Here is a 20,039-nt window from a genome sequence, read left to right on the forward strand (position 1 = left end):
CATCAAATTAACAGTCTCGTCGCCTAACCCAATGCATTCGTCGTAATTGGCAAGCATATATATATTCAAAGAAGAGGAGATATCAAGATAGGAGAAGGGATGCAGCATTGGTTTGCTACAAGATAGAAGTTTTATAATTTTTGAGAAATCTTGAGAAGTTGATATAGGAAAGGGATAGTAGTTAACACAAAAAATTAGAAAAGGACACATGATGTAAAAAGATCTTTTTCTTTTTGAATTTAATTTAATATTCAATTCAAAAAAAAAAGAATAATGCCTAGGCTTGGGTTTTCTTGCCGTACTTGAGCAACACTTCCAAATAAGGATGGCCCACGTGTCCGTTTGCTGTGAAGCCGTCGTTGTTTAAAGAGTTCCTGTACAGCTCCATAGCCTTCTCATCATTGCCTTGCTTGAACAAATACTCTACGAATACTGAGTTCAGTACTATGATTCTGTTGCGTATGGAACACGTCTTGAAGTCGTCCCAAATATTACAGCAGAAAGTTAAAATGGGCCCGTTCCTCCAAATATTGGCCCAGGCCCATTACTCTCTCCCGCAATTAAACCTCATTGACCGGAAAGTACCGCCGAATACTAACAGAAAAGATGCAGCCATCCTTCTCGTTGATCCAGACGGTGGCGATCTCCGGCGTATTCTCCGCCGTCTCTTGCTGGTGAACGATTGCTTTCATCTCTAGCTCTCGTCTTTTCCATTCCGTCTATTTAGTGTCCATACTGTCTTTTGTTAACTCGCATAGGTATGGATTCATGTTCGGTAGAGAATCGGCGAGAAAAGAGCTAGGCGGTTTGATCGAAGAACTCCGTCGCGGAGGTCCCGATTCTTCTTCCCCTCCCAACTCGTGAGTTAACTGCTCACAATTCCACCAGACACTTCCATTAGAAGAAAGAATCTCTTAGTTTTGATTTCGATTGCTCCATTTACGTTTTCCAGAATGTTGATTTGATGATAGTTTCTTTCATGTTCTGAGCAATTATTGTATGTGTTATCAAAGTATTCATTGTCTACACAAGAAATGCATATTGATAAGATTGTAAAACAAAACAAAAATGCATATTATTTGAGATGAGAGTTTGAAGATGAAAAGTTCATAAGCATATTACACAGTCATATAAAGTGTACATCATCTTCTCTTTGCCCAGATCCAGAATTGTGCAACATTCTAAAGCTTTTTTTTAACACTAATACTCTGGTTTGCTCTCTCTCTCTCTCAGTCATCTCTATTGTTTATTATTATATATATATATATACCACACACACTATATGTACCTATGTGGAGTGGGAACTTTACACTAGAACGGCTTCCTCAACCGTCTGAGAGATCTTGCTTCCCACAAATCCACCAACATAAAGGTCACTCCCTGTTGTGTCTTCCTCAGAGAGTCTCCTCCCATGTCCACCTTCCTTCATGTTCTTCACAAACTCCACCAGCTGCTGCCAGTTCTGACCCTCGAACAGCCTCTTGTTCATCCTCAGGTACGTAAACGCGGTCAACCCGTTCCCTGAATCCGACCTGTTTGTTGCAACCACTTGCCCGAACGCGCTCGAGTCGTATCTCTCTAGCGCGTTCTCTCCCGCTAGCTCGGTTCCAGCCTGCCTCGTCGCGTTCTGCACTTGCTTGACCAGACCTTCGGGAGAGCAGTTTGCGTGCTCGGGCTGTTCGCCGTCTTTCATCTCCATGCAGGTGAAGTTTAGCACGACGCCGTGTTTGTTGAACATCTTGGCTATTGGGAGATACCCGTCGTGGTTTCTCGTGTTGTAGTAACCAGCGGTTAGCTCGGCGGCGTGTGACCTTGTGTTGTAGTGCCAGTGGATTCCTGCTACTTTTCCTGATAGCTTAGCTCCGGAGCCTTGGAAGATTGCTTTGGCTGAAGACAGGAGCTGGTCTCCGTGCTCTAGTAGCTTCCCGGAGTACCATTCCATGAAGAACTTTCCGTATTCGCTGTTCCATGTTCCGTCTCTCCTGAAAAACTCTGTGTCTTCTGGGAGGTTCTTGTACTCTCCGGCGTCATGAGGTCCACTTGTTCCCCAGTTTGTTTTCCCTATTGATTCAGCATATGCTTGAAGCGACGATTTCATATACTGCAAACCAAGAGTTCAAGGCTTAGTAAGCATTAACTATACACAATCTCCTGACTAATGTTTTCTTATGAGTTCAAGGCTTAGGTTACCTTGTCATAGCACTGGAACTCTCCAATTCCTGGGAACCTCCATGTCCCATTGCTCTCAGGGTATGATGGGTATCTCAGTTCTCCACAAGGTCCCATTCCCACTTGAATTTCCTGCAATACATAATACAGTTTGATTAGGACATTGTATCAGTTCATGTCTCTCATATGAGTTAGATTTGTGCTTACCGCAATAACACCTCCTATGTAATTATCGAATCTTTCACGGAAACTCCTCATGAAATCTGAGTAGACCTGGATAGGTGTCCTTCCTCTGAGGACAGGCACAGAGTCACATCCCAAGGAGATGTACTCAGGATTCCTTCTCCCAGATTTGTCTGTGTAGACAAGATCAGGGTTCTTGCTGATCTCTTCAAGCACCCATGGGGGCAAAGGAATACTATATTTTAAAGAGATAACCATTAGCGAAGCTAGAATTGAGAGACAAAAAGTGAAAACTATAGTTTGGTTTCATTACCTGCAAGAGTCTCCAACGTTTCCTCCGCATTGATGGAAAGACATAACAACTTGGAGTTTGAGACCGTGCTTCTGAACCATCTGTATAAGCTCAGCATAGCCTTCCCAGTTATACTTCATAGGTCCATCTTTCTCAACCAATCCCCACCAAGCATCAACCATTACACCTTCCACACCGGCTCCTTTTAGAGCCATCAAACTAGCGTTCATGGCTCTTGGTTTGTTCAAATGCCCTGACATTGTTACCGTGTCGAGCGGCAACATGACGAAAACAGGAACGCTGGAGTCGTTCTTGGGGTGTGGGTAGGAGAGAACGTGGAGCTTCTCCCACCTCTCAGTGGTTTCACTTTCTGGCTTGTAGGTCTTCTCATGAGTGAACTTCATTTCCTTGACAGAGCTCTTTGCCTGGAACTGATAAGTTGGTGGCTTCGTTTTGGCAAAGGACATGTTTGAGGAGTTTTCTTGGGTTCTTGAGCTTTTGGCATCTTTACGTTTGATTAGAGAACTCGAGGAATTCAGTGTTAATTCCATAGTTTTCTTACTCTCTCTTTGATAGAAAATGAGGAGAGAGAGAGAGGATAGAAATGTTGGTGTTCGAGAGAAGATATGTTTGTGTGTTTGAGAGAAGATATGTTTGTGTGTTTGTATTTATAAAGAAAATTGATTGGCTGTGATTTAGGGACAAAATATAAAAGTGGAGAGAAAATATCATTAAAGGTTGCTTAATTCTATTTTTTTTTCACATGGTTCATGCACCAATCAAAGTGAAGAAGTGTAATTACAAACACAGATATCTTCATTTAATGTAACTTTTCCATTTCGTCTGTGTATTCAGGTGTAATAATTTTTGTTTGTTTGTTCTTGTTGGTAAATTATTCCTTTAATCACTCCTGCAGTTTTTAATTAACAGAGAATCCTTACAACTATAATCTTGCTTTTTCCTTTTTAATATAAATAAGCTGATAAAAATTTTGTCTACTCAGCCTTAGCTTTGAAACACATGGTTCTTGTGGCTTAAATTTTTTATGGTCTCTTGATTTTGGTTAGAAAATGAAGATAATCGCAAAGATTTATTTCATTATATGAAATTTCTTGTGGTGGCTGTTAACTCTGCTTTTTTCTTCTTCTTGGACTTTCCTTCCTGTAGGATTTGTATTTTCCAACTAAGCACCAGTTCATTGACCCCATACACTTTTATAACAAAATCTAATATGTTCATTGAGATTTCTTATCATGGCAATATATTTTTTATACCAAAACAATACGATTTTGATGTAATAATTGAGTTAATGCAATTTTACACATGTATGTAATACTTGTGCCTTTGATCTTTATAAGCCATGTGAGCTTCAGATGTTCTGTTAGAAATGACTTTTAAGAGTCCATACCGACTACAAATAATTTTATTTGGGAATCTTTCTCTCTTTCTTTTTCTATCTGACTCACTGACAGTGAAAGTTTGGTCTGTATTCAGATGACTTGGATTGCACTTTTGGCTACTTCCTCATCTGGGGGCAAGTTGCTTCTCTCGTTCCTAACTCCCACCATTAATTTTTTGAATGGTAGAGACTGATCCTTATCACTTTGGCACCTTTTCTTCTTTGGCTTGTGCTTTTCTATTCACAAGGTCCGGGGCGTGTGTAGTAGTAAGGCGGGGACGACATTGGACATTGACTCAGACATGGACGCTCCTTGTATCCTCCTCATTAGTAATAATCTAACTGTTAGAAACATTGTTTTGTAAAATGCTTAAGTGTAGCTTCCCATGATTGATGATTCCGTATGGTTATTATTCAAATACCATATAGTAGTAGTCTCTTGCTAAGTATATAAGTATATGCTCGGTGTCCGGTTTTATTCAGTTAACAATGATATATGCTGCATGTTGTGCCATCATCTATGGTCTAGGAAATTAAAATATGCACACGCTTTATTGTGACTCTCTGTCTCAAAACTCTACAGTATGAGTATACATTGTAGGAAAATCATGATTGTGATTTGTGACGAGTAATATTGTTGAAACAATGGGAAGATGTTGAGTTGTCTTTCGAGGGAAGAATCTCATTGTCATTTTCAGAGATTTTTCTCTTCGATATTTTTCATGTCCATGGAAAGGTTTGAGCTTTATTATGGACCGTTGGTGTAAAAAGTACAAAGCGTGTATGGACCAGTTCACACACGCATCAGCAAAAGTCCAAAGTTAGTAATGAGTTGATATCTTCTTCCCACGTAACATACTTCCCCACTTATTTTCTTTCTCTTTAAGTTTTGTTTACTATACATATACAGTTTCTGACTTCCATCTTTAGTCTTTACTGCTTCATCTTATTAACTTGGCCGACATCTGATCTGGTTAGGCTTCTCTGTCTTGGCATTTGTTGTGAAACAGACTGATATAGTGATGTGGTTTTGTGGTTACCCCAAATGCTCAAAGAGTATGACCATTGTCTTTGCTTGAGTTGAGTTAAACTAAAGAAGTCAGAACCTTAAAAGTTAAGCTTCATAGTTTGTCACTGTCCTAAGATATTTTCTGCTTTGTGAAATGTAATAAGTGATCGTCCAATAGATAAAGTTAACGAGTTTGTCTTTTACAAGATATTTTTCTCTCCCAACTCCTCTTATGTTGAATCATTTTCATAAAAGTACAAAACATTGTTTCACATAAATATCCAAGGAAATATCAAAGCAAAGATATTTCTAAGTCTAACATGTAGACAGAAAGACAACAATACTAATAATTCAACAGAGTACTGCTCAATGCATAGATATTTTTTGTAATGTTTTTTTTTGATTCAAGAGAGAGAGAGAGGTTATCAAGATTCTGCAATGGGGAAAGCTGAGCCAATACGGTTGTTGCCAAGTCGGTAACACTTGACATTGACACTGTATGGACCCAACTGAATGTGGTTGTCTTCTCTTCCCATGAAGAAACACATTGTGTACAGCGCCAACTCGAACTCTGGACTCACTCCAACTAGTGTACTTGACACTGATTTTAAAACACCGTTCCACTCGAATTGGATTGTTAGCAGCTGAGTCTCTGAATCAGGCTGCAACATAATCAAAAGGGTTATATCTCAGTTCATGTTTCCAAGTGTTTATAATGAAAGAAAAAAATATAATACTTACAATTTCACCACGACGTCGGGGGAATATATAGCCTTGGTAGTCCACAGTTCCTTTGGCTTCCTCTAGGTAAAACTGAAGCCAGTTATGGAAGCCAGAGACTTGTTCTCCACCACACTGTTTTATCTCACCTACAAAGACATGCTCAAAGGCAGAAGAGGACCCAGAGGTACCTCCACGTCCATAAAGATCGAACCAAAGACTTGTCAGCATCCTCTTGAACTCTTGGTAGCTTCCAGGAGCAACGTCCTTGAGGACAAGGTACTTGTGAAGGTACTTAATAACAGCGGTTCTGCTAATCTCTTCGATGAAAGCAGCTTGCTCTTGCCTCTCTTCTTGAGTGACAACTTCTTTGTAACCTTCATGCGGGTTGTAGTTGTCAAGCAACGAGCAGAACCTAGCGAATGTCGGTTTTCTGAAGACCTCGTCGCTCACCCAAGAGAAGAGCAACCCTTCAGCCATGTCTGATCTCTCGTGGACTCTTTTCCCATCTCCACAGTCGATCTGGTAATCGTTTCCGGGAACGAGGCGGTTCGAGTCGAGCTCCCAGAGTTTGTTGCAAGCTTCTGAGAGGCCTGAGAGCTCTAGCTGTGAGGGCTCTAGGTCTCCTCCATGTGTTTCAACGTCGTCTGAGTAGTGTTGTTCACTCGCTGGGCACTTGTAGCCTTGCCATTGCTCCTTCTTGACCTGAAGACACAGAGATAACAAAAAATAAGTGAAAGGAACGGTCAAAGAGTAAGTCTAAAGGCTTGATTTCGAACCTTATGAGATTGTCTTGCAGGTTTCTTTTTCCCCACGGTTTCCCAACCGTCGTTGTCTTCTTTCTGGCTCTCCTGTACACGGAATCAAATGCCAACGTTAGATCCTATAGCATTACTAAAGTGAAAAGTAGCATTAGGTAACATTCTTCTTTTTAATTTTAAGTAAATGATGTTAAATCTCACGGAGGAGTCTTGTTGGTCGGTTACTTGAGCAGCATTTTCATTCTCTTCCTGCATGGGAACATCAAAATTAAAGACTTGTTTTGCAAGTAATCAAAACCTTGCTTCTCTTGTGAAGGTTAGAGAATGAAATTTATTGAGTGTAATCATTTATATGCCAATTCACAATACTATTATATATCTATCTAGAAAGTAATTACATTACTGGTACAGTGGTACATAAGAGTGTTTTGGTTTTGACCCAAAAAAAAGGAGAGAGTGTTTTGGTCAAGTAGGAGCAACAGCAATGTGACTAAAAATTCAACTGAATTGAATGTGTTTGATCACAAACCTTATTTGAATGTCTTGTGGACATCCTTTCTCCTTTCTTCTCCCATTGATTCTCCTATGCACGAAAAAAGACGACATTAGATGCTTTCTTTAGTAACAGTAAAGAAATGCAAAGCAGAACATAAATATGATATGCAAAGCAGAACATTACAATATACAATTGACTGTGTAAAGCTAGCTTCCACCTATCGTGTGTGTGTGTCTCAGCTAACTCTATCGAAACCCATTACATACAATTAGATTTCTAAAATTCATAGAGTCCCGGTTCAATAACAGTACTAGTGAAAAGCTTAAACCCCAAAAACTATCTGTGAATTATTATGATTTCTTTACCTCTGGATTTTGGCGTCGACCATGAGGCGATGGCACCGATCCTCCCGCGCGGTTCTGATCATCGTCCTCACCGGAAACCACCTGCGACCATCTCCAGATCCACATCATCAGAAACGCAATTCAGTAATAATAATAATATATAGCAGAGCATGAATGATATAGGACAGACATTAGCCCAAGTGGATCTGGGTCTCTCGTCCCTTTCATCATCTCCGCCGCGACGCTCGTCTCCTCCTCCGAAAGCAACATCGGCCAAACCTTTGATCAATCCTTCCATTTCGTTTCTACTGCTCTCAAAAATGATTCTGACAAGAAGGAAGCCAAAAGAGAGTTTTGTCTTAAAGAGCTGTTTATGTGATCCAGATTTGATACTTGTCTGATTTCCTTCCTTTTGTATTTTCACCACGCGCGCCTCTTCATTACTTCTCCAATAGTATAGGGAGAGAGGCAAGATTCCGTGTACATGCTGGAGAAAGCGCGTGACGTCGATTCATTTTTCTTTTTCGCGACTTTATTATATTCAACCACCAGTGTGCCGACAAATATATTAGGGAAAATAAATGATTAACAATAGCCACCACAGCACCACTAATGTTTTTTTTACCAGTAATAATGGTTAATCTTATTTTACCTGCGGGTATTGCAGAATTATCGATTATGTGAAACAATGTAAGATATTTGTTCAATTTTTTAGTGATTGATATAAATTCGTAAAAGATGTGTCTTAACATTACGTTTCAAAGTATTTCATTTCAGTTAATACAAATTCTCTCTAATAGTGTATGATGCTGAATATGCCCCCACGCGCGCTGTTGTTCTTAAGAGTAAGGAGGAAACTGAACGGTGGCATTAACGCGCTAAAGTTGCGCCTGTGCGTCGTGTATAAAAAATTATAGACAAGGTTCATCATGCGTTGCACGTTCCCGCCACAACGCAAGGCTTGAAACTTTTTTTTTTTTAAACCACACAAGGCTTGAAACTTTATCAACAATCAAAGTGTAGCAACTAATATTCATTCTTATAATATTAGTATTTTTTAATATAAAAACACACTACGTTTAAGATTTTAACGATCAAAGTGTAGCAACTAAGACCATGTTTCTAACGATCAAAGTGTAGCAACTAAGACCATGTTTATCGCTGATCTTTAATGGATTTCTTAATGGTAATAAGTGATTTAATTAAATGAAAATAAAATAAATAAGGTATTACCAATCCTTAAATGGGAAATTTGGTGATCGTTATTAAGGGGTTTCAGAACCCACATGTCAACACAAGAGGGAAAATATATATTTTTTTTTTTTTCTATTTTTTTTTTAATTTTCTTTTTTCCTTTTATTTTTGCTCTTCTTCTTCGTCTCTTGGTTTCTCCGTCTGTGAAACCAAAGACCGATCGAAACAACCACCGATCCTCCATCTTCATTCTCGTCTTCTCTGTGACAGAGGGAGGACCGATCGAAATAATGGATTTCCACTTTTAGTTTGTCGATGGCATGGATGAAGAGAGGCGGCACAATCTTCTTTACTTCTGGACTGCAAAGATGTACCTATCTATGGGAGGCTTTCAGAAACTCCCACAAAATATCCAAAAAATTGTTTAAAACATATAGTTTTATACGACTGTCTCTATAAATTTACATCAATCTGTAAATAACAAAAGAAAAATGACTTCTTTTACTCTACTTAGCACAGAGATGATTCAGTCACAATTCATTTTAGGAAAGAAAAATTCTTTTGTGAATGAGTCAAGAAGTTGTTTACATGGTTTACAAAAAAAAATTTGAACTAGAGACAAAAATTTCCATTCAGTCTACTAGTGACAAAAGATTCATACCACAAATCATGCATCATATGTTGATAAAGTTTCGACATGCCTACATGTCAATTTAGATTTTTGGATAAGTCAATATTTTTAGAAAACATAAGATTCACAAATGTAATCAAATACCTGATTTGGACTTATCTTTTGTGTTTACATCAAAGAGGAATTAATAAAACTAAGAAATAATGAGCTTATTTTGTACACAAAATGGTTCAATATTATTGTTAGTTTTGAGAATAAGAGAGTTAAATCAATGTAATGGATTACTTATAGAACATTTGTATTAAACAACGCATCAATTGCTAAATTTCTCTTGTAGATTCTATCAATTACATAAACTCTCATGTATCCGGAGGTAAATAGCTACCTATTAAACTCTCAACGCGCAATCAAGCTGAGTACAAGAAGCAATAAAGTCATATTTCCCCAAGATGGATTTATAATCAATCATAAACCAATAAATTGTAATTATCTCATCAAATTCATTGATCTATTTCTTTAACCTCATTTCACTAAACTGAAGTTAAAGAGGACAATAACTAACTAGGAACTTGCAAAATGGAGTCTCATAAATGGGAAGAAAAAAAAGAGAGAGACAATAATTGACAAATGGTCGTTGTATCTTGTATGCATTTCCTAGTCTATTACAATATTATGTTCAATTTCACATCAACAAAAGAGAGATGGCCTTGAAAATTATGTTTCAAGTCTTTGTTTCAGTATAAATACACTTATCAACAAATCTGAGTAGATTATCAACATATGTATATATGGTAGTATGGACATTCTAGTAAGTACCCTAATCACCTAAACCATCAATATCATCATCATCTCCTACAACTCTTGTGGTTTCCATTTTCTAAGTTCAGCATCGACGATGCAATGTGCTTCCTCTGCGATCTCTGCATTTCTCAACGCAGCATCAATCGCATCATTCACCTCTTCCATCTCTTTCAACTTCTCCTCCAACATTCTCTCCCCTTCTACTCTGCTCGCGTTGATCTCTTCCAGCTGCGCAGCAACCGTTTTTGCTTTGTACTGTACCATTCTCTCCGACTCTTCATGCCTCCCTCTCAACTCCTCGTACTCTTTCATCGATATCCTTATCTTCTTGTCAGGCTCGTCCTGCGTCAGACTCTCCTTCTTATCGGTAAGCACTCTCATGTCTTCCACGGCTCTCTTCTCAGCCGTTTTCGCTTTCTTCACGGCTTTTCCAACTATCTCCAGCTGTTTCACTGCTTCGCCCATCGACATATGTGTGGCTGCTGCTTCTCTCCTGAGTTCGTCAACGTGCATCCTCATCTCTTCAGCTTCTTGTCTTGTTTCTTCTGCTTCACGCATGATTTTTTCGACCTTACGGCTCGCTTCAACCCATTCTCCTTCCTCGACTTCTCGTCTCTCCTTCTCATTTTCCTTCAGGTCTCTGTTCTCTCTTTGCACTCCGTCCAGCTCCACCGTCAGCGACCCCACCAAGCTTTTGTACGATCTCTCTTCATCGCAAATCTCTTGCATCTCGCTCTTGGCCTCTTTGAGCTCACGAGCGAGTTTAATCTCCTCCTGTAAACGCTCGTTACCCGCGGATATCTCCGCTAGCTCATCTATCTCTTTCCTCAGTTCAGGATCACAATCTCGCCTCAGATCCTCCAGCCTCTGCTCAGCTTCTCGCTTCCTTGCCGCGTAAGCTTCCCTCGCAGTCATTCTCTTCTCGTTTATCTTTACCTCTTCCTCCTTTTTCTTATCAGCGTCGGTGTTCAGTCTCAGAACAGTGTCGCGCATCTCAGCTATCTCCTCCGTCATGTCTTTGATCTTTCGGGAGTTAACCACTGATGAACACTCTGCTTCCTCTGCTTTCTGAAGCTCGGCTAACCTTTCTTCAACGGTAATGCTGAATTCTTGTTTTATTTCCTTTAGCTCCCGCTTCGCCATGAACAGCTCTGCGGTGGCTAAGATGTAATCCTCTCTTACGCTCTCTGTTTCTTGGTTTTCGGATTGGAGCTGCTCTAACCGTTGAGTCATGGTGTGTTTGGTCATGATGGCGGATTTTCTTGACTGTTTGGTGGCTTCTAGTTTAGCCCTCAAATCAGCGGCCTTCCGCTGAGCAGAGTCGAGGTCAGAGAGAACTTTGGCTTTGGCTTTGACAGAGGTATCAAGACATAGCTGGACTCTCTCCATTTCTTGCTCTGCTAACAGAAGCTGTGTCTCCTTTTCGGCCGACACATCCGGTGCATCCTTAAAGAAAGAAAGAAAACCATTTCAGAACAACGGGAATGTAAATGAGAGAAGAGTGAATGATAGGGTACCTGAGAGGAGGAGGTGGAGGAGGAGAGACGCTGTTGTTGTTGTTGTTGCTGCTGCTTTGGGAAGCTAACTTGACGGAATAAACTAACGGCGTCTCTAACGGATTGGAAGGGAGCACGTGTGTCAATCTCTCCCACCTCACTGCTCCGGGGAAGAGTCTCCGGAGGCATCACCGGAGCATCAGCTCTCATCTTCGCCATTGATCCTCCCTCAAACACAAAGTGTTTGTCTTTGTTTTACTTTTACCGTAATGGAACAGAAAGAGAGAGAGTTTGAAGTTGATCCTCAGGATGTTTCTTCTTCCAAACAATGAACCAAAGGGTCTCCATGTTTTGCGCTTATGTCTTTTTGTCCCTCTTAAGGCCTTCATTCTCCTTTCCTTTATCCATCGTTCTATTTTTAGACATCAAATCTTTGAATCCTAAAATAAGAAACCTTAAAGTATGCAGCATGTACTCTTAAAATAGAAAGAAACTCATTTTCTTAACATTGATATAAACAAAAAATATTATTAATATATGGCATTTTCTTAACTTGCTGCAATCATCCTATTGCTTAGTAGAAAACATACGAAGTAGGCAGCAACAACATATCTAAACGATGTCAATAAGGCTAAGAAAGTTATGTGTGCCTGCTATATTAAACCCATCAATGATTAGTATATACTACTTACAATGACGCATAAGCTGTAACGGTGATCAAACAAAGTGTAGTCAATATCTAGAACAAGAAGCTTTTTGCCTTTGCGGCATGGATTAACAAGTTTAATCTGCAAATCACACACAAGGAAAGCTTAAATCACTAACCATTTACAAGCTACTACTATATTTCAGACATCATTCGTTATTCAGACAACACACACCTAAAGATATGAACGTAACTACCAAACTCCAAAAGTGAACAGAACACATTGATCTCATCATCTTGTACTAATAAGACTCTTGTTTGTTTCAATGACACTAGAACAGACCTTGCACTGATCAACTCTTCTCCTAAGCTTCTGCTTGTTAAGCTCTTTGTCTTTAACATCAACCACTTCGTCCTTACCAAGCTCAAAGTCATCAACAATGTCCTGAGACGTTACTTGATCTACGATTATATCATCTTCCATAGTACTGAAATAAAAATCAAAACTTTCAATGCATTTAGCTCTCCAAAGATACTTACGCCATGAGAGAGAGAAGGGCCCGGACCCGATCATTGTCATCTTGAGAGAGGGCTTGAGTGGGATCTGAGAGAGCAACAGCGAGTCATCGGAGAGCTTGCTTCTGGCGCTTGGGCAAGACGTTGGTGTGCTCCTTCCCACTCCACTTTCACTATTAGTGTCAGCTCCTCTTCCGTCGCATCAGGCGTCGGAGATGATGAAGAAGGCGATGAGGCCATGATCTACGGAAACTCGAGAGACATTTTCGGAATCCGACAATGTGAGGTTTAAGTTTTAACAATTAAACCCAAACACCAAAATGAGGGCTATTTTGATCAATATCTAAGTTGTGGGACTTAGTTGTAAGAAACTAATTTATTTGGTGGCGAGATTATAAATTAGAGAAAAGCTGTTGCCGTTTTGACCAAAATGATCGTACCTTCCTTCTACAGATTGTGTGTATGGGGCAGATGCCAAGGAAGTAGGAAGACATTCAACCGAAGTAGCACAGCCATAAATGGTGTTTGTATGTGGGTCAACTAAACCCCTTCCTTACGTGGATAATATTTTATTAACAAGTGTTTTTATGTCAACACTTTGTTTTGAAGACTTTTTTTGGATTCTATATAATCTTGTTTTTGGTTAAAATGATAAATTTATTTTTATTTTCTTAATATAAAAATCTGTTGAACTTGTTTCGAGTTATAATGCTGCAAATGCAACTTTTTTTGCTAAGAATGAAAATATCTAATCTATTAAAACAGAGTCCTATTTTTTATCTACTGTTAACAAGTCATACTAGGACCATCTAAAAAACTACTTAATATGGCATATTTCATTATTTACATTAATAAGAAAAGAAATATAAATATAAATTTATTTTTAAGTATAACAAATTCTGCTCAGAAAGAATCTAACAAAATCCTACCAACCTTCTAAATATTTTTATAAAATAACACTTAATTAATTTCGTAAATAATAATATAATTTTATAATTCAATGTTAATTAAAAATGTATTATAAAATAAGAAAATAAAATTCTATACTATTTTAAAATATTCTTTAATTATATTATATATTATATTAAAATAGAAGTACTATATGAATTAACTATGGGTAAATTTATCTATTACATTTTTAAAATAGTTTCATTTAAATAAATTATCACTCATCATTAAAATGTGTTATAATTTTTAAACTATATTATATTTTTTAGAAAAATAAATTTATAAACATAAATTTATTAACATAGGTTAAACTTTTATATCTACAACTACATATTATTTAATTTTTTATTTTGAAACTCTCAACAATATATTGTTTAAAAAGATTAATATACAAAAATATAATAGTTTATAACTAACCTTTAGTTCATATACTATTTAAAAATATGTTATTAGATAACTATGAAATTTTAAAAATTTATTCAAAATATTAATGACAAATCAAATTTTAATTATAAATTTAATATTTATATTAATTATAAAAAATTCTGAGAGATATATAAAAATCTTACTGAAATGAAAATTATTTATCTAAAATAATGTATTAATTTAGTAACAAAACAATTTCGAAAATCATATAATCTCCCACCTAAATTATAGTTGTGTAATTTTCCAAACAATTTTGACAAAATATAAAATTTTAAAAATAAGTATGCGAACTTAAAATGATAATGTTTCAAATTTTTCAAAAGGTATAATCATAGATAATAAAGAATAACTTTTTGAAATGTAACACGAAAAAACAAACTATGTTATAAAAACTAAAGTAATCTAATATTTTGAAGTCTTAAGTTAATAACAAGAAAAAGAAAACTTAATATCGTAACATCTAAAAAATATTCTATATCAATAAAATTTACTAAAATAATATGATGGATGCTACCATGTATACAATTTACTAAAATAATAAGTTTATATTCATAATATATAACACTAAAATTAAAATTATATACCTAAAATATTTATAATAAATTAAAGTATACATTCATAAAATGAAAAATATCCGCACGAATGTGCGGGTCAAAATCTAGTTCATATTAATGAACGTGAAATTAAATTAAAAGCCAAAAAGAAGGAAAAAACAAAGGAGGTTTAACAACCAAAGATCATCTAAACCAAAGTGAATTTAATGTTGCAAATGCAATTAAAACTTTAAATTATACTTCCTCCGTTTTTTAATATAAGTCGTTTTAGAGAAATTTTTTTGTTCCAAATTATATGTCGTTTTCGATTTTCTATGTAAAATTTATTAATAATTAATGTTGTATAACCAATAGTAATATATCTTCTATTTTTTTATTGGTTGAATTGTGGTTAGGTAAATAATTAATGATGTTTTTGTTTAGAAAATATAAGAAATTAATGATTTTCTTAATCTACGTGCGTAGCTGTAAAACGACTTATATTAAAAAACGGAGGAAGTATTATATCACCTTCTTTCCGAGTTTTAAGATTATATATATATTCTTGATATATTATCATAAACACATCATTAAAATAAACGCTTTGTATTTTTCATTTGACAACTAACTCACACAAAAACCCATCCCAAAAAGGAGAAAGCTAAATGATATGATAATAATGTGTTTGTTCAAAAGCTACAAATGTCTAGAAGAAAAGAAAATACAGTTGGGGCAGGCTTGAATATTTGTGAATTCTGACCCATCCCTCCAAATTTAGGTTAGACTTTGAAACAATAATATTAGGAAAGATAAAAGGACATTTCAAATTTATTAATGTTTAACCAAACACTTATCAAATTTATTAATTAATAAGAAATATGAAGAAACAATTATCAATTTCTTAATTTTAATGAAGAAGAAGAAGAAACAAATATCGATTTATTAACTAATTATAAAATAAAACAAATATCAATTTGTTAATTAATTAAAATTAGAAGAAACATTTATTAGGTAAACAAGTAATTGCCTAGAATTGGCGTGTGTATTAATAAAGACATATATCATTATTTATTATTATGGAGACAGGCAAATTGACCAAAGAATATAAAAGTCAAATGAAGGAATAGGCTTTTTCCTTTTTATTTTATTTATAAGAAAAAGACATATGAAGGCCATCATATCCTTTAATCTTACACAACCAATCCATCATCTATTGTATATATATACAGACGCTTGCTTGTTCCATTTCATAGCCAATTGGTAGTTGTTTACATAATTATAGAATCAGAAAAATTGGAGATGAGGTTCTTGTTCCGTGCCTTGACTTTGGTCTTCATGGTGGCTTTGGGGGAAGCAGTTGGTGACAGAATGAGATGGACCAGAAAGGAGATGGTGGAGATAGCTGGCTACGGCGAACTCAAACTCTCCTCCGTCATCCTCACCGCCTCTCTTCTCTCTTCCTCATCCCACCCTATCTCTGGTACGTATTGCAAACTAGTTCATGTTCCTTAATTATACAGGTCTATAACACATCATCATGGTCATGCAGGTGCTACCGTTGGTATCATGTGCCATACTGGACATAGGAGGAGATCCAAAGTGATCAAAGCTGTCACAAATGATTTTGGGCAATTCACTATCGATCTTCCTTCTGACCTACATGCAATTCCTGACCTAGACAAGGCTTGTTCCATCAAACCACTCTCTGTTCCTAAACCGTACCGATGCTCTCACAAGATTCACAGAGGTATCAAACTAGTTTCTTCCTCCAACGGCTTGCGCTTCTACACAGCAGGCAACATCACCTTACACTGAGTACCATGTAAATAGACATGCCTTTCATTTTTTTGCTTCTATATGGTTCCTTCTCACTTCTTGCGAGAAAGAGATACAGTCTTTGTATATAATAATGTCTCTTCTTATTTGCTGTAATAAAAATGATATATACAATTAATGTTTGGTTCATGTTCAGATCTTTTTGCTACTATAGAGATCATCTTGTGTTCTCCTGTTTTTTTGTTTGTGTGTTGAGAAGACTCTGATTTTCTTTTAAGTTATCATGATAATAGCTAATCACTCATCTAAGTGTTCAGACAAGTCTTTTTTCAACACCTAAGAACAAGGTTTACAATCCAAACAATATAACACACACACACACACGTTTCTTCTTTAATTGAAGCTTTACGTCCACGTTCTTATAACCCACCAAACACTCCATATGTACACATCTTTAATATATTCATTCCCAAGCTTCTTCTTCCTCTACTTGACAGGATCTTCAACGTGAATTGTGTACACGGCTGCACAACGTAGCATAGTAGACATATAAATATCAACTTTGTCATGACGTTTGACTGTTTATATTTCTCAAAAGACAAAAAAAAAATGAAATGATGACCAAACCTTCTAGGTAAGTTTGCTTTTCTACATTGTTTCGGCTCTTCATTCAACACTGCCAATGCGTTTTCCTTCTCTCTAGCCGCAGCTTCCCTCTTTGCCTTCTTTGTCTCCACTTCAATGGCTTTCGTTAGAGCATCCACTTTCTTCAACAACATCTGAGTACAAAGGCACATTAACTTGTTAAGCAAGGTTTCATATAACCGAAGAGATGAAACAACAAGAAAATAAGATTGCAGTTCACCTTGATTTCTTCATTTTTAGCATTTATAGTATCCTCTTTACTCTCACAAACCTTCCTTAGAGCAATCACTTCCTTCTGAAGCCTGTCATACAAAAACCCTGAAACCATATCTTCTTCCTTAGCATCCTGATCAACCAATCCGTTTGCTGAAATCTTTGAGTTCTCTTTTCCATCAGTTTCTCCAACTCTATTGATCGGCTGATTAACAGCATGGATTCTTCCTGTAATTGAGCCTCGTGGCTGAGAGCTAGACCTTTTCTTTGATCCTCCACCACCACCACTCGTCAAGAATCCTAAAATCTTTCCAGATTTTTCAGTTTTTGTAGTTGTTTGAGAGATAGAACCCTTCAAGCCATCTTCTATGGTTTTCAGCCTCAGCTTCAACCTCTCCTGTATAGATTAAGGCATTAGAAACTACACTTACTTGCGACACAAGATTTAACAAATATAATCAACCACCTTTAGCCGTGATTCAGCCTTGGCTGTTCTCTCTGAAACAGCTAGCTTATCTTTCAGTTTCTGCATTTCTCCCTGCACACAAGACACAAAAATTTCACAAAAAACAATACTCATTTTTGTGTATTTGGTTGTGTAAGTGAAAAGAGTAGTTTACATGGAGAAGCCTTCTCTCTTCAAGCCATTGCTTCACTGGCATTACTCTATCATTCTCATCTTTCCACTCGTTAGCAACCGCAAGAGCCACTCTACTTGCTGACACTTTGACTCTTGCCAGCTCTCTCTCCAATGTTCTTTTCTCTTCCTGTTTGAAAACATCTTATGAGTTTTTAAAAACAAATGTGAGAGTTTAATTAGAAAAAATTAACAGGAAACTTGCATTGAGCTGGGAGATTTGGCGGCGATAGTCTCTAACTGCATTTGCAGCTGTTCCTCCTGCCAAGATAGCTTCCTCCAACTCTCCAATGGTTTGGGAGAGCTTCTCAATCTCCAACACTTTCTGTCGGTTTATCTTCTCAAGAAACTTGTACTCTTCCTGGCAGATCTCAATCTGTCGTCTAAGTTCAAAGTTGTGGTTCTGAACCTCCTCAACAATCAAAGCACGTTCAAGTGCACTTTTCAAGATTCTCTCTGCTTCAAGAAGCGCTGATTCTTTTGATTTTGTTAGCCGTTCCAACGCTTTCTTGTCTTCTTGAAGCGCAGAGATCTGTTAAACACACACAAGAAGGCTATATAGTCAAGACATGATGCTTTTAAGAACACACAAGAAGCTATATAATCAAGACCTGATGCTTTTGAAACTTGATCTGAGCTTCAAGAGGAGCAATCACTGATTCAAGGGGTAGAGAATCATCTTCCTGTTGGTGAGTGTACACCCTTCTTAGTGCTTCTTCTGCAGCTTCCTGTGCAGCCAGTGCATCTTCCTTCTCTTCTTCTAGCTTCTTCATCTCCACCTCCTGCTCTTCCATGACCCAATCTTAACTTTAGTTTTTACTATTCTTTCTGAATCCATTTCTATTTTTTTTTTGACATGAGTTCCATCACAAATATCATATAGTCTTTGAGAGGAAACGAACCTTTTGTCCAAGTCGTTCCTCCCACTTCCTCACGTTTTCTCTAAGCTGAAGCACAAACAAGTAGCATCAGCAGAGCTCAAGAAACTAGAAGAAGTGGTTTTAAATATAAAGAATCATCATGAACATAGATGATGATCATAAAAATAGGAATGATCATGTTTTTATGCTAACATACCTCCTCAAATGCTCTGTTTTCGAGCTCTTCATTTGTTCTCAAAGCCTCGATTTCAGCTTTAGCAGCTAAAAGCTCCTTGTCCTTTTCTGTAGAGAGAAACAAAAAGAAAGCATAACATCTTTCAAACGTTAAGCAAGTAGTCAGAAGGATTGATGTATAAAAACCATAGAGAAGAAAAGAAGAACCTTTAAGCTGGCTTTGCAGAGAAGAGGTGTTTGATGCAAAAGGGTTTTCTCCTGCAGTCATTGTTACTTTCAAAGGCTCTTCCCTTCTTTGTTTGCAGTATAGGTATGAGTTTTGGTCTAACCAGTTTAAAGGAATGGTACAGAGGAGTTTAATATATATACACACAAGCTTTTATAGAGAGAGACCATTCCTTTAAGGAATTGATGTTTAAGGAGAGAGAGAGAGAGTTAAACTTACTTATTTTCTTTTCCCCATTCTCAAGCAACCGTCTCTGTTTCAAGCCATTGACAGTAACCAACCCTTCCCTCTACTTATCTCTCTCTTTCATTACTCATTTCATTTCATTAATTTTCAATTCTAAAATGCTTTCAATTTTATTCCTTTATTTGACTTTCTCTCTCAGTTACATGGATTTTTTTCACTATGATTTTACATGGTCAAGTAACTGAAAGGTTATAAGTTACTGTCCTTTAGATTGTGTTCATCATCAAAGTTACCGGCTAGCGCATATTTTTCATGTTCCAAACGTTAACTAAAGGGACTTGGTGTGAATATAAACTAAATTAAAAACAGAGGTAGGGTTCTACCTCAAATGGAAATTTTATAAATAAAAATAAATGTGTAAAGCAAGAGAAGCAGAGAATAATCCAAAAGGAGTTGGAAGGAGAGGCAGCATATGACAGATATAAAGACACTAATCATCAGGATAAAGGTAACTAAAATGATTGAAGTATTTCGTTTGGTGAAAACCCTTTTTTTCTTTCTGTTTTTTTTTTCCAATAAATTATCAATCATATTCTCTTGTATCCTTTTGTCTTTATTAGTTTGATAAGGTTGTGAATGTAGGTAACAACAGATAACAATTATGATAATTTTGAATGAAAACTATACATTATCCAAGTGAGTTTGTAAGTTTGATTGCTAAAAAGTAGATGGGTTGA

The 20,039-nt window shown here is 36.8% G+C and overlaps 6 protein-coding genes across 21 annotated transcripts; 2 read left to right on the forward strand and 4 right to left on the reverse strand.

Annotated features, from left to right (window-relative positions):
• Window positions 1-277: 277 nt before the first annotated feature.
• LOC106440257 lies at window positions 278-1,116 on the forward strand. Its single transcript, XM_013881877.3, has 2 exons — window positions 278-674; window positions 759-1,116. The coding sequence occupies exons 1-2, from the start codon at window positions 607-609 to the stop codon at window positions 862-864; spliced, it is 174 nt and encodes a 57-aa protein (XP_013737331.2). The 5' UTR covers window positions 278-606; the 3' UTR covers window positions 865-1,116.
• On the reverse strand, window positions 1,057-3,327 carry LOC106440136 (beta-amylase 3, chloroplastic). Its single transcript, XM_013881736.3, has 4 exons — window positions 2,666-3,327; window positions 2,377-2,587; window positions 2,191-2,301; window positions 1,057-2,101 (listed from the first exon to the last, which is right to left on the reverse strand). Exons 1-4 carry the CDS (start codon window positions 3,193-3,195, stop codon window positions 1,307-1,309), a joined length of 1,647 nt encoding a protein of 548 aa, XP_013737190.1. The 5' UTR covers window positions 3,196-3,327; the 3' UTR covers window positions 1,057-1,306.
• A 1,955-nt stretch (window positions 3,328-5,282) lies between these two features.
• LOC106440135 (uridylate-specific endoribonuclease B) lies at window positions 5,283-7,876 on the reverse strand. Its single transcript, XM_013881735.3, has 7 exons — window positions 7,564-7,876; window positions 7,395-7,475; window positions 7,063-7,116; window positions 6,735-6,782; window positions 6,552-6,623; window positions 5,794-6,477; window positions 5,283-5,714 (listed from the first exon to the last, which is right to left on the reverse strand). Exons 1-7 carry the CDS (start codon window positions 7,669-7,671, stop codon window positions 5,478-5,480), a joined length of 1,284 nt encoding a protein of 427 aa, XP_013737189.2. The 5' UTR covers window positions 7,672-7,876; the 3' UTR covers window positions 5,283-5,477.
• Window positions 7,877-9,798: 1,922 nt separating this feature from the next.
• LOC106440251 (putative WEB family protein At4g17210) lies at window positions 9,799-12,963 on the reverse strand. 16 transcript variants are annotated; one of them, XM_048776819.1, is made up of 5 exons: window positions 12,682-12,963; window positions 12,485-12,586; window positions 12,188-12,283; window positions 11,517-11,935; window positions 9,799-11,445 (listed from the first exon to the last, which is right to left on the reverse strand). In XM_048776819.1, exons 4-5 carry the CDS (start codon window positions 11,712-11,714, stop codon window positions 10,051-10,053), a joined length of 1,593 nt encoding a protein of 530 aa, XP_048632776.1. In that variant the 5' UTR covers window positions 11,715-11,935; window positions 12,188-12,283; window positions 12,485-12,586; window positions 12,682-12,963; the 3' UTR covers window positions 9,799-10,050. The 16 variants fall into 16 exon arrangements, with proteins under 16 accessions (XP_048632776.1, XP_048632775.1, XP_048632774.1 ...); XM_048776818.1 differs by lacking the exon at window positions 12,188-12,283 and having other exon boundaries at window positions 11,517-11,893; window positions 12,485-12,629; window positions 12,708-12,963; XM_048776817.1 differs by lacking the exon at window positions 12,188-12,283 and having other exon boundaries at window positions 11,517-11,907; window positions 12,485-12,629; window positions 12,708-12,963.
• Window positions 12,964-15,792: 2,829 nt separating this feature from the next.
• LOC106440250 lies at window positions 15,793-16,535 on the forward strand. Its single transcript, XM_013881870.3, has 2 exons — window positions 15,793-16,044; window positions 16,114-16,535. The coding sequence occupies exons 1-2, from the start codon at window positions 15,864-15,866 to the stop codon at window positions 16,377-16,379; spliced, it is 447 nt and encodes a 148-aa protein (XP_013737324.1). The 5' UTR covers window positions 15,793-15,863; the 3' UTR covers window positions 16,380-16,535.
• Window positions 16,536-16,606: 71 nt separating this feature from the next.
• On the reverse strand, window positions 16,607-19,259 carry LOC106440233 (microtubule-associated protein 70-5). The gene is made up of 10 exons (XM_013881852.3): window positions 19,098-19,259; window positions 18,913-18,998; window positions 18,738-18,782; window positions 18,447-18,617; window positions 18,041-18,367; window positions 17,819-17,965; window positions 17,665-17,736; window positions 17,206-17,595; window positions 16,968-17,119; window positions 16,607-16,864 (listed from the first exon to the last, which is right to left on the reverse strand). Exons 1-10 carry the CDS (start codon window positions 19,156-19,158, stop codon window positions 16,843-16,845), a joined length of 1,473 nt encoding a protein of 490 aa, XP_013737306.1. The 5' UTR covers window positions 19,159-19,259; the 3' UTR covers window positions 16,607-16,842.
• Window positions 19,260-20,039: the final 780 nt, after the last annotated feature.

The sequence above is a fragment of the Brassica napus genome, chromosome A3 (genome assembly GCF_020379485.1).
Source record: "Brassica napus cultivar Da-Ae chromosome A3, Da-Ae, whole genome shotgun sequence".
In the NCBI taxonomy this organism is placed as follows: domain Eukaryota; kingdom Viridiplantae; phylum Streptophyta; class Magnoliopsida; order Brassicales; family Brassicaceae; genus Brassica; species Brassica napus.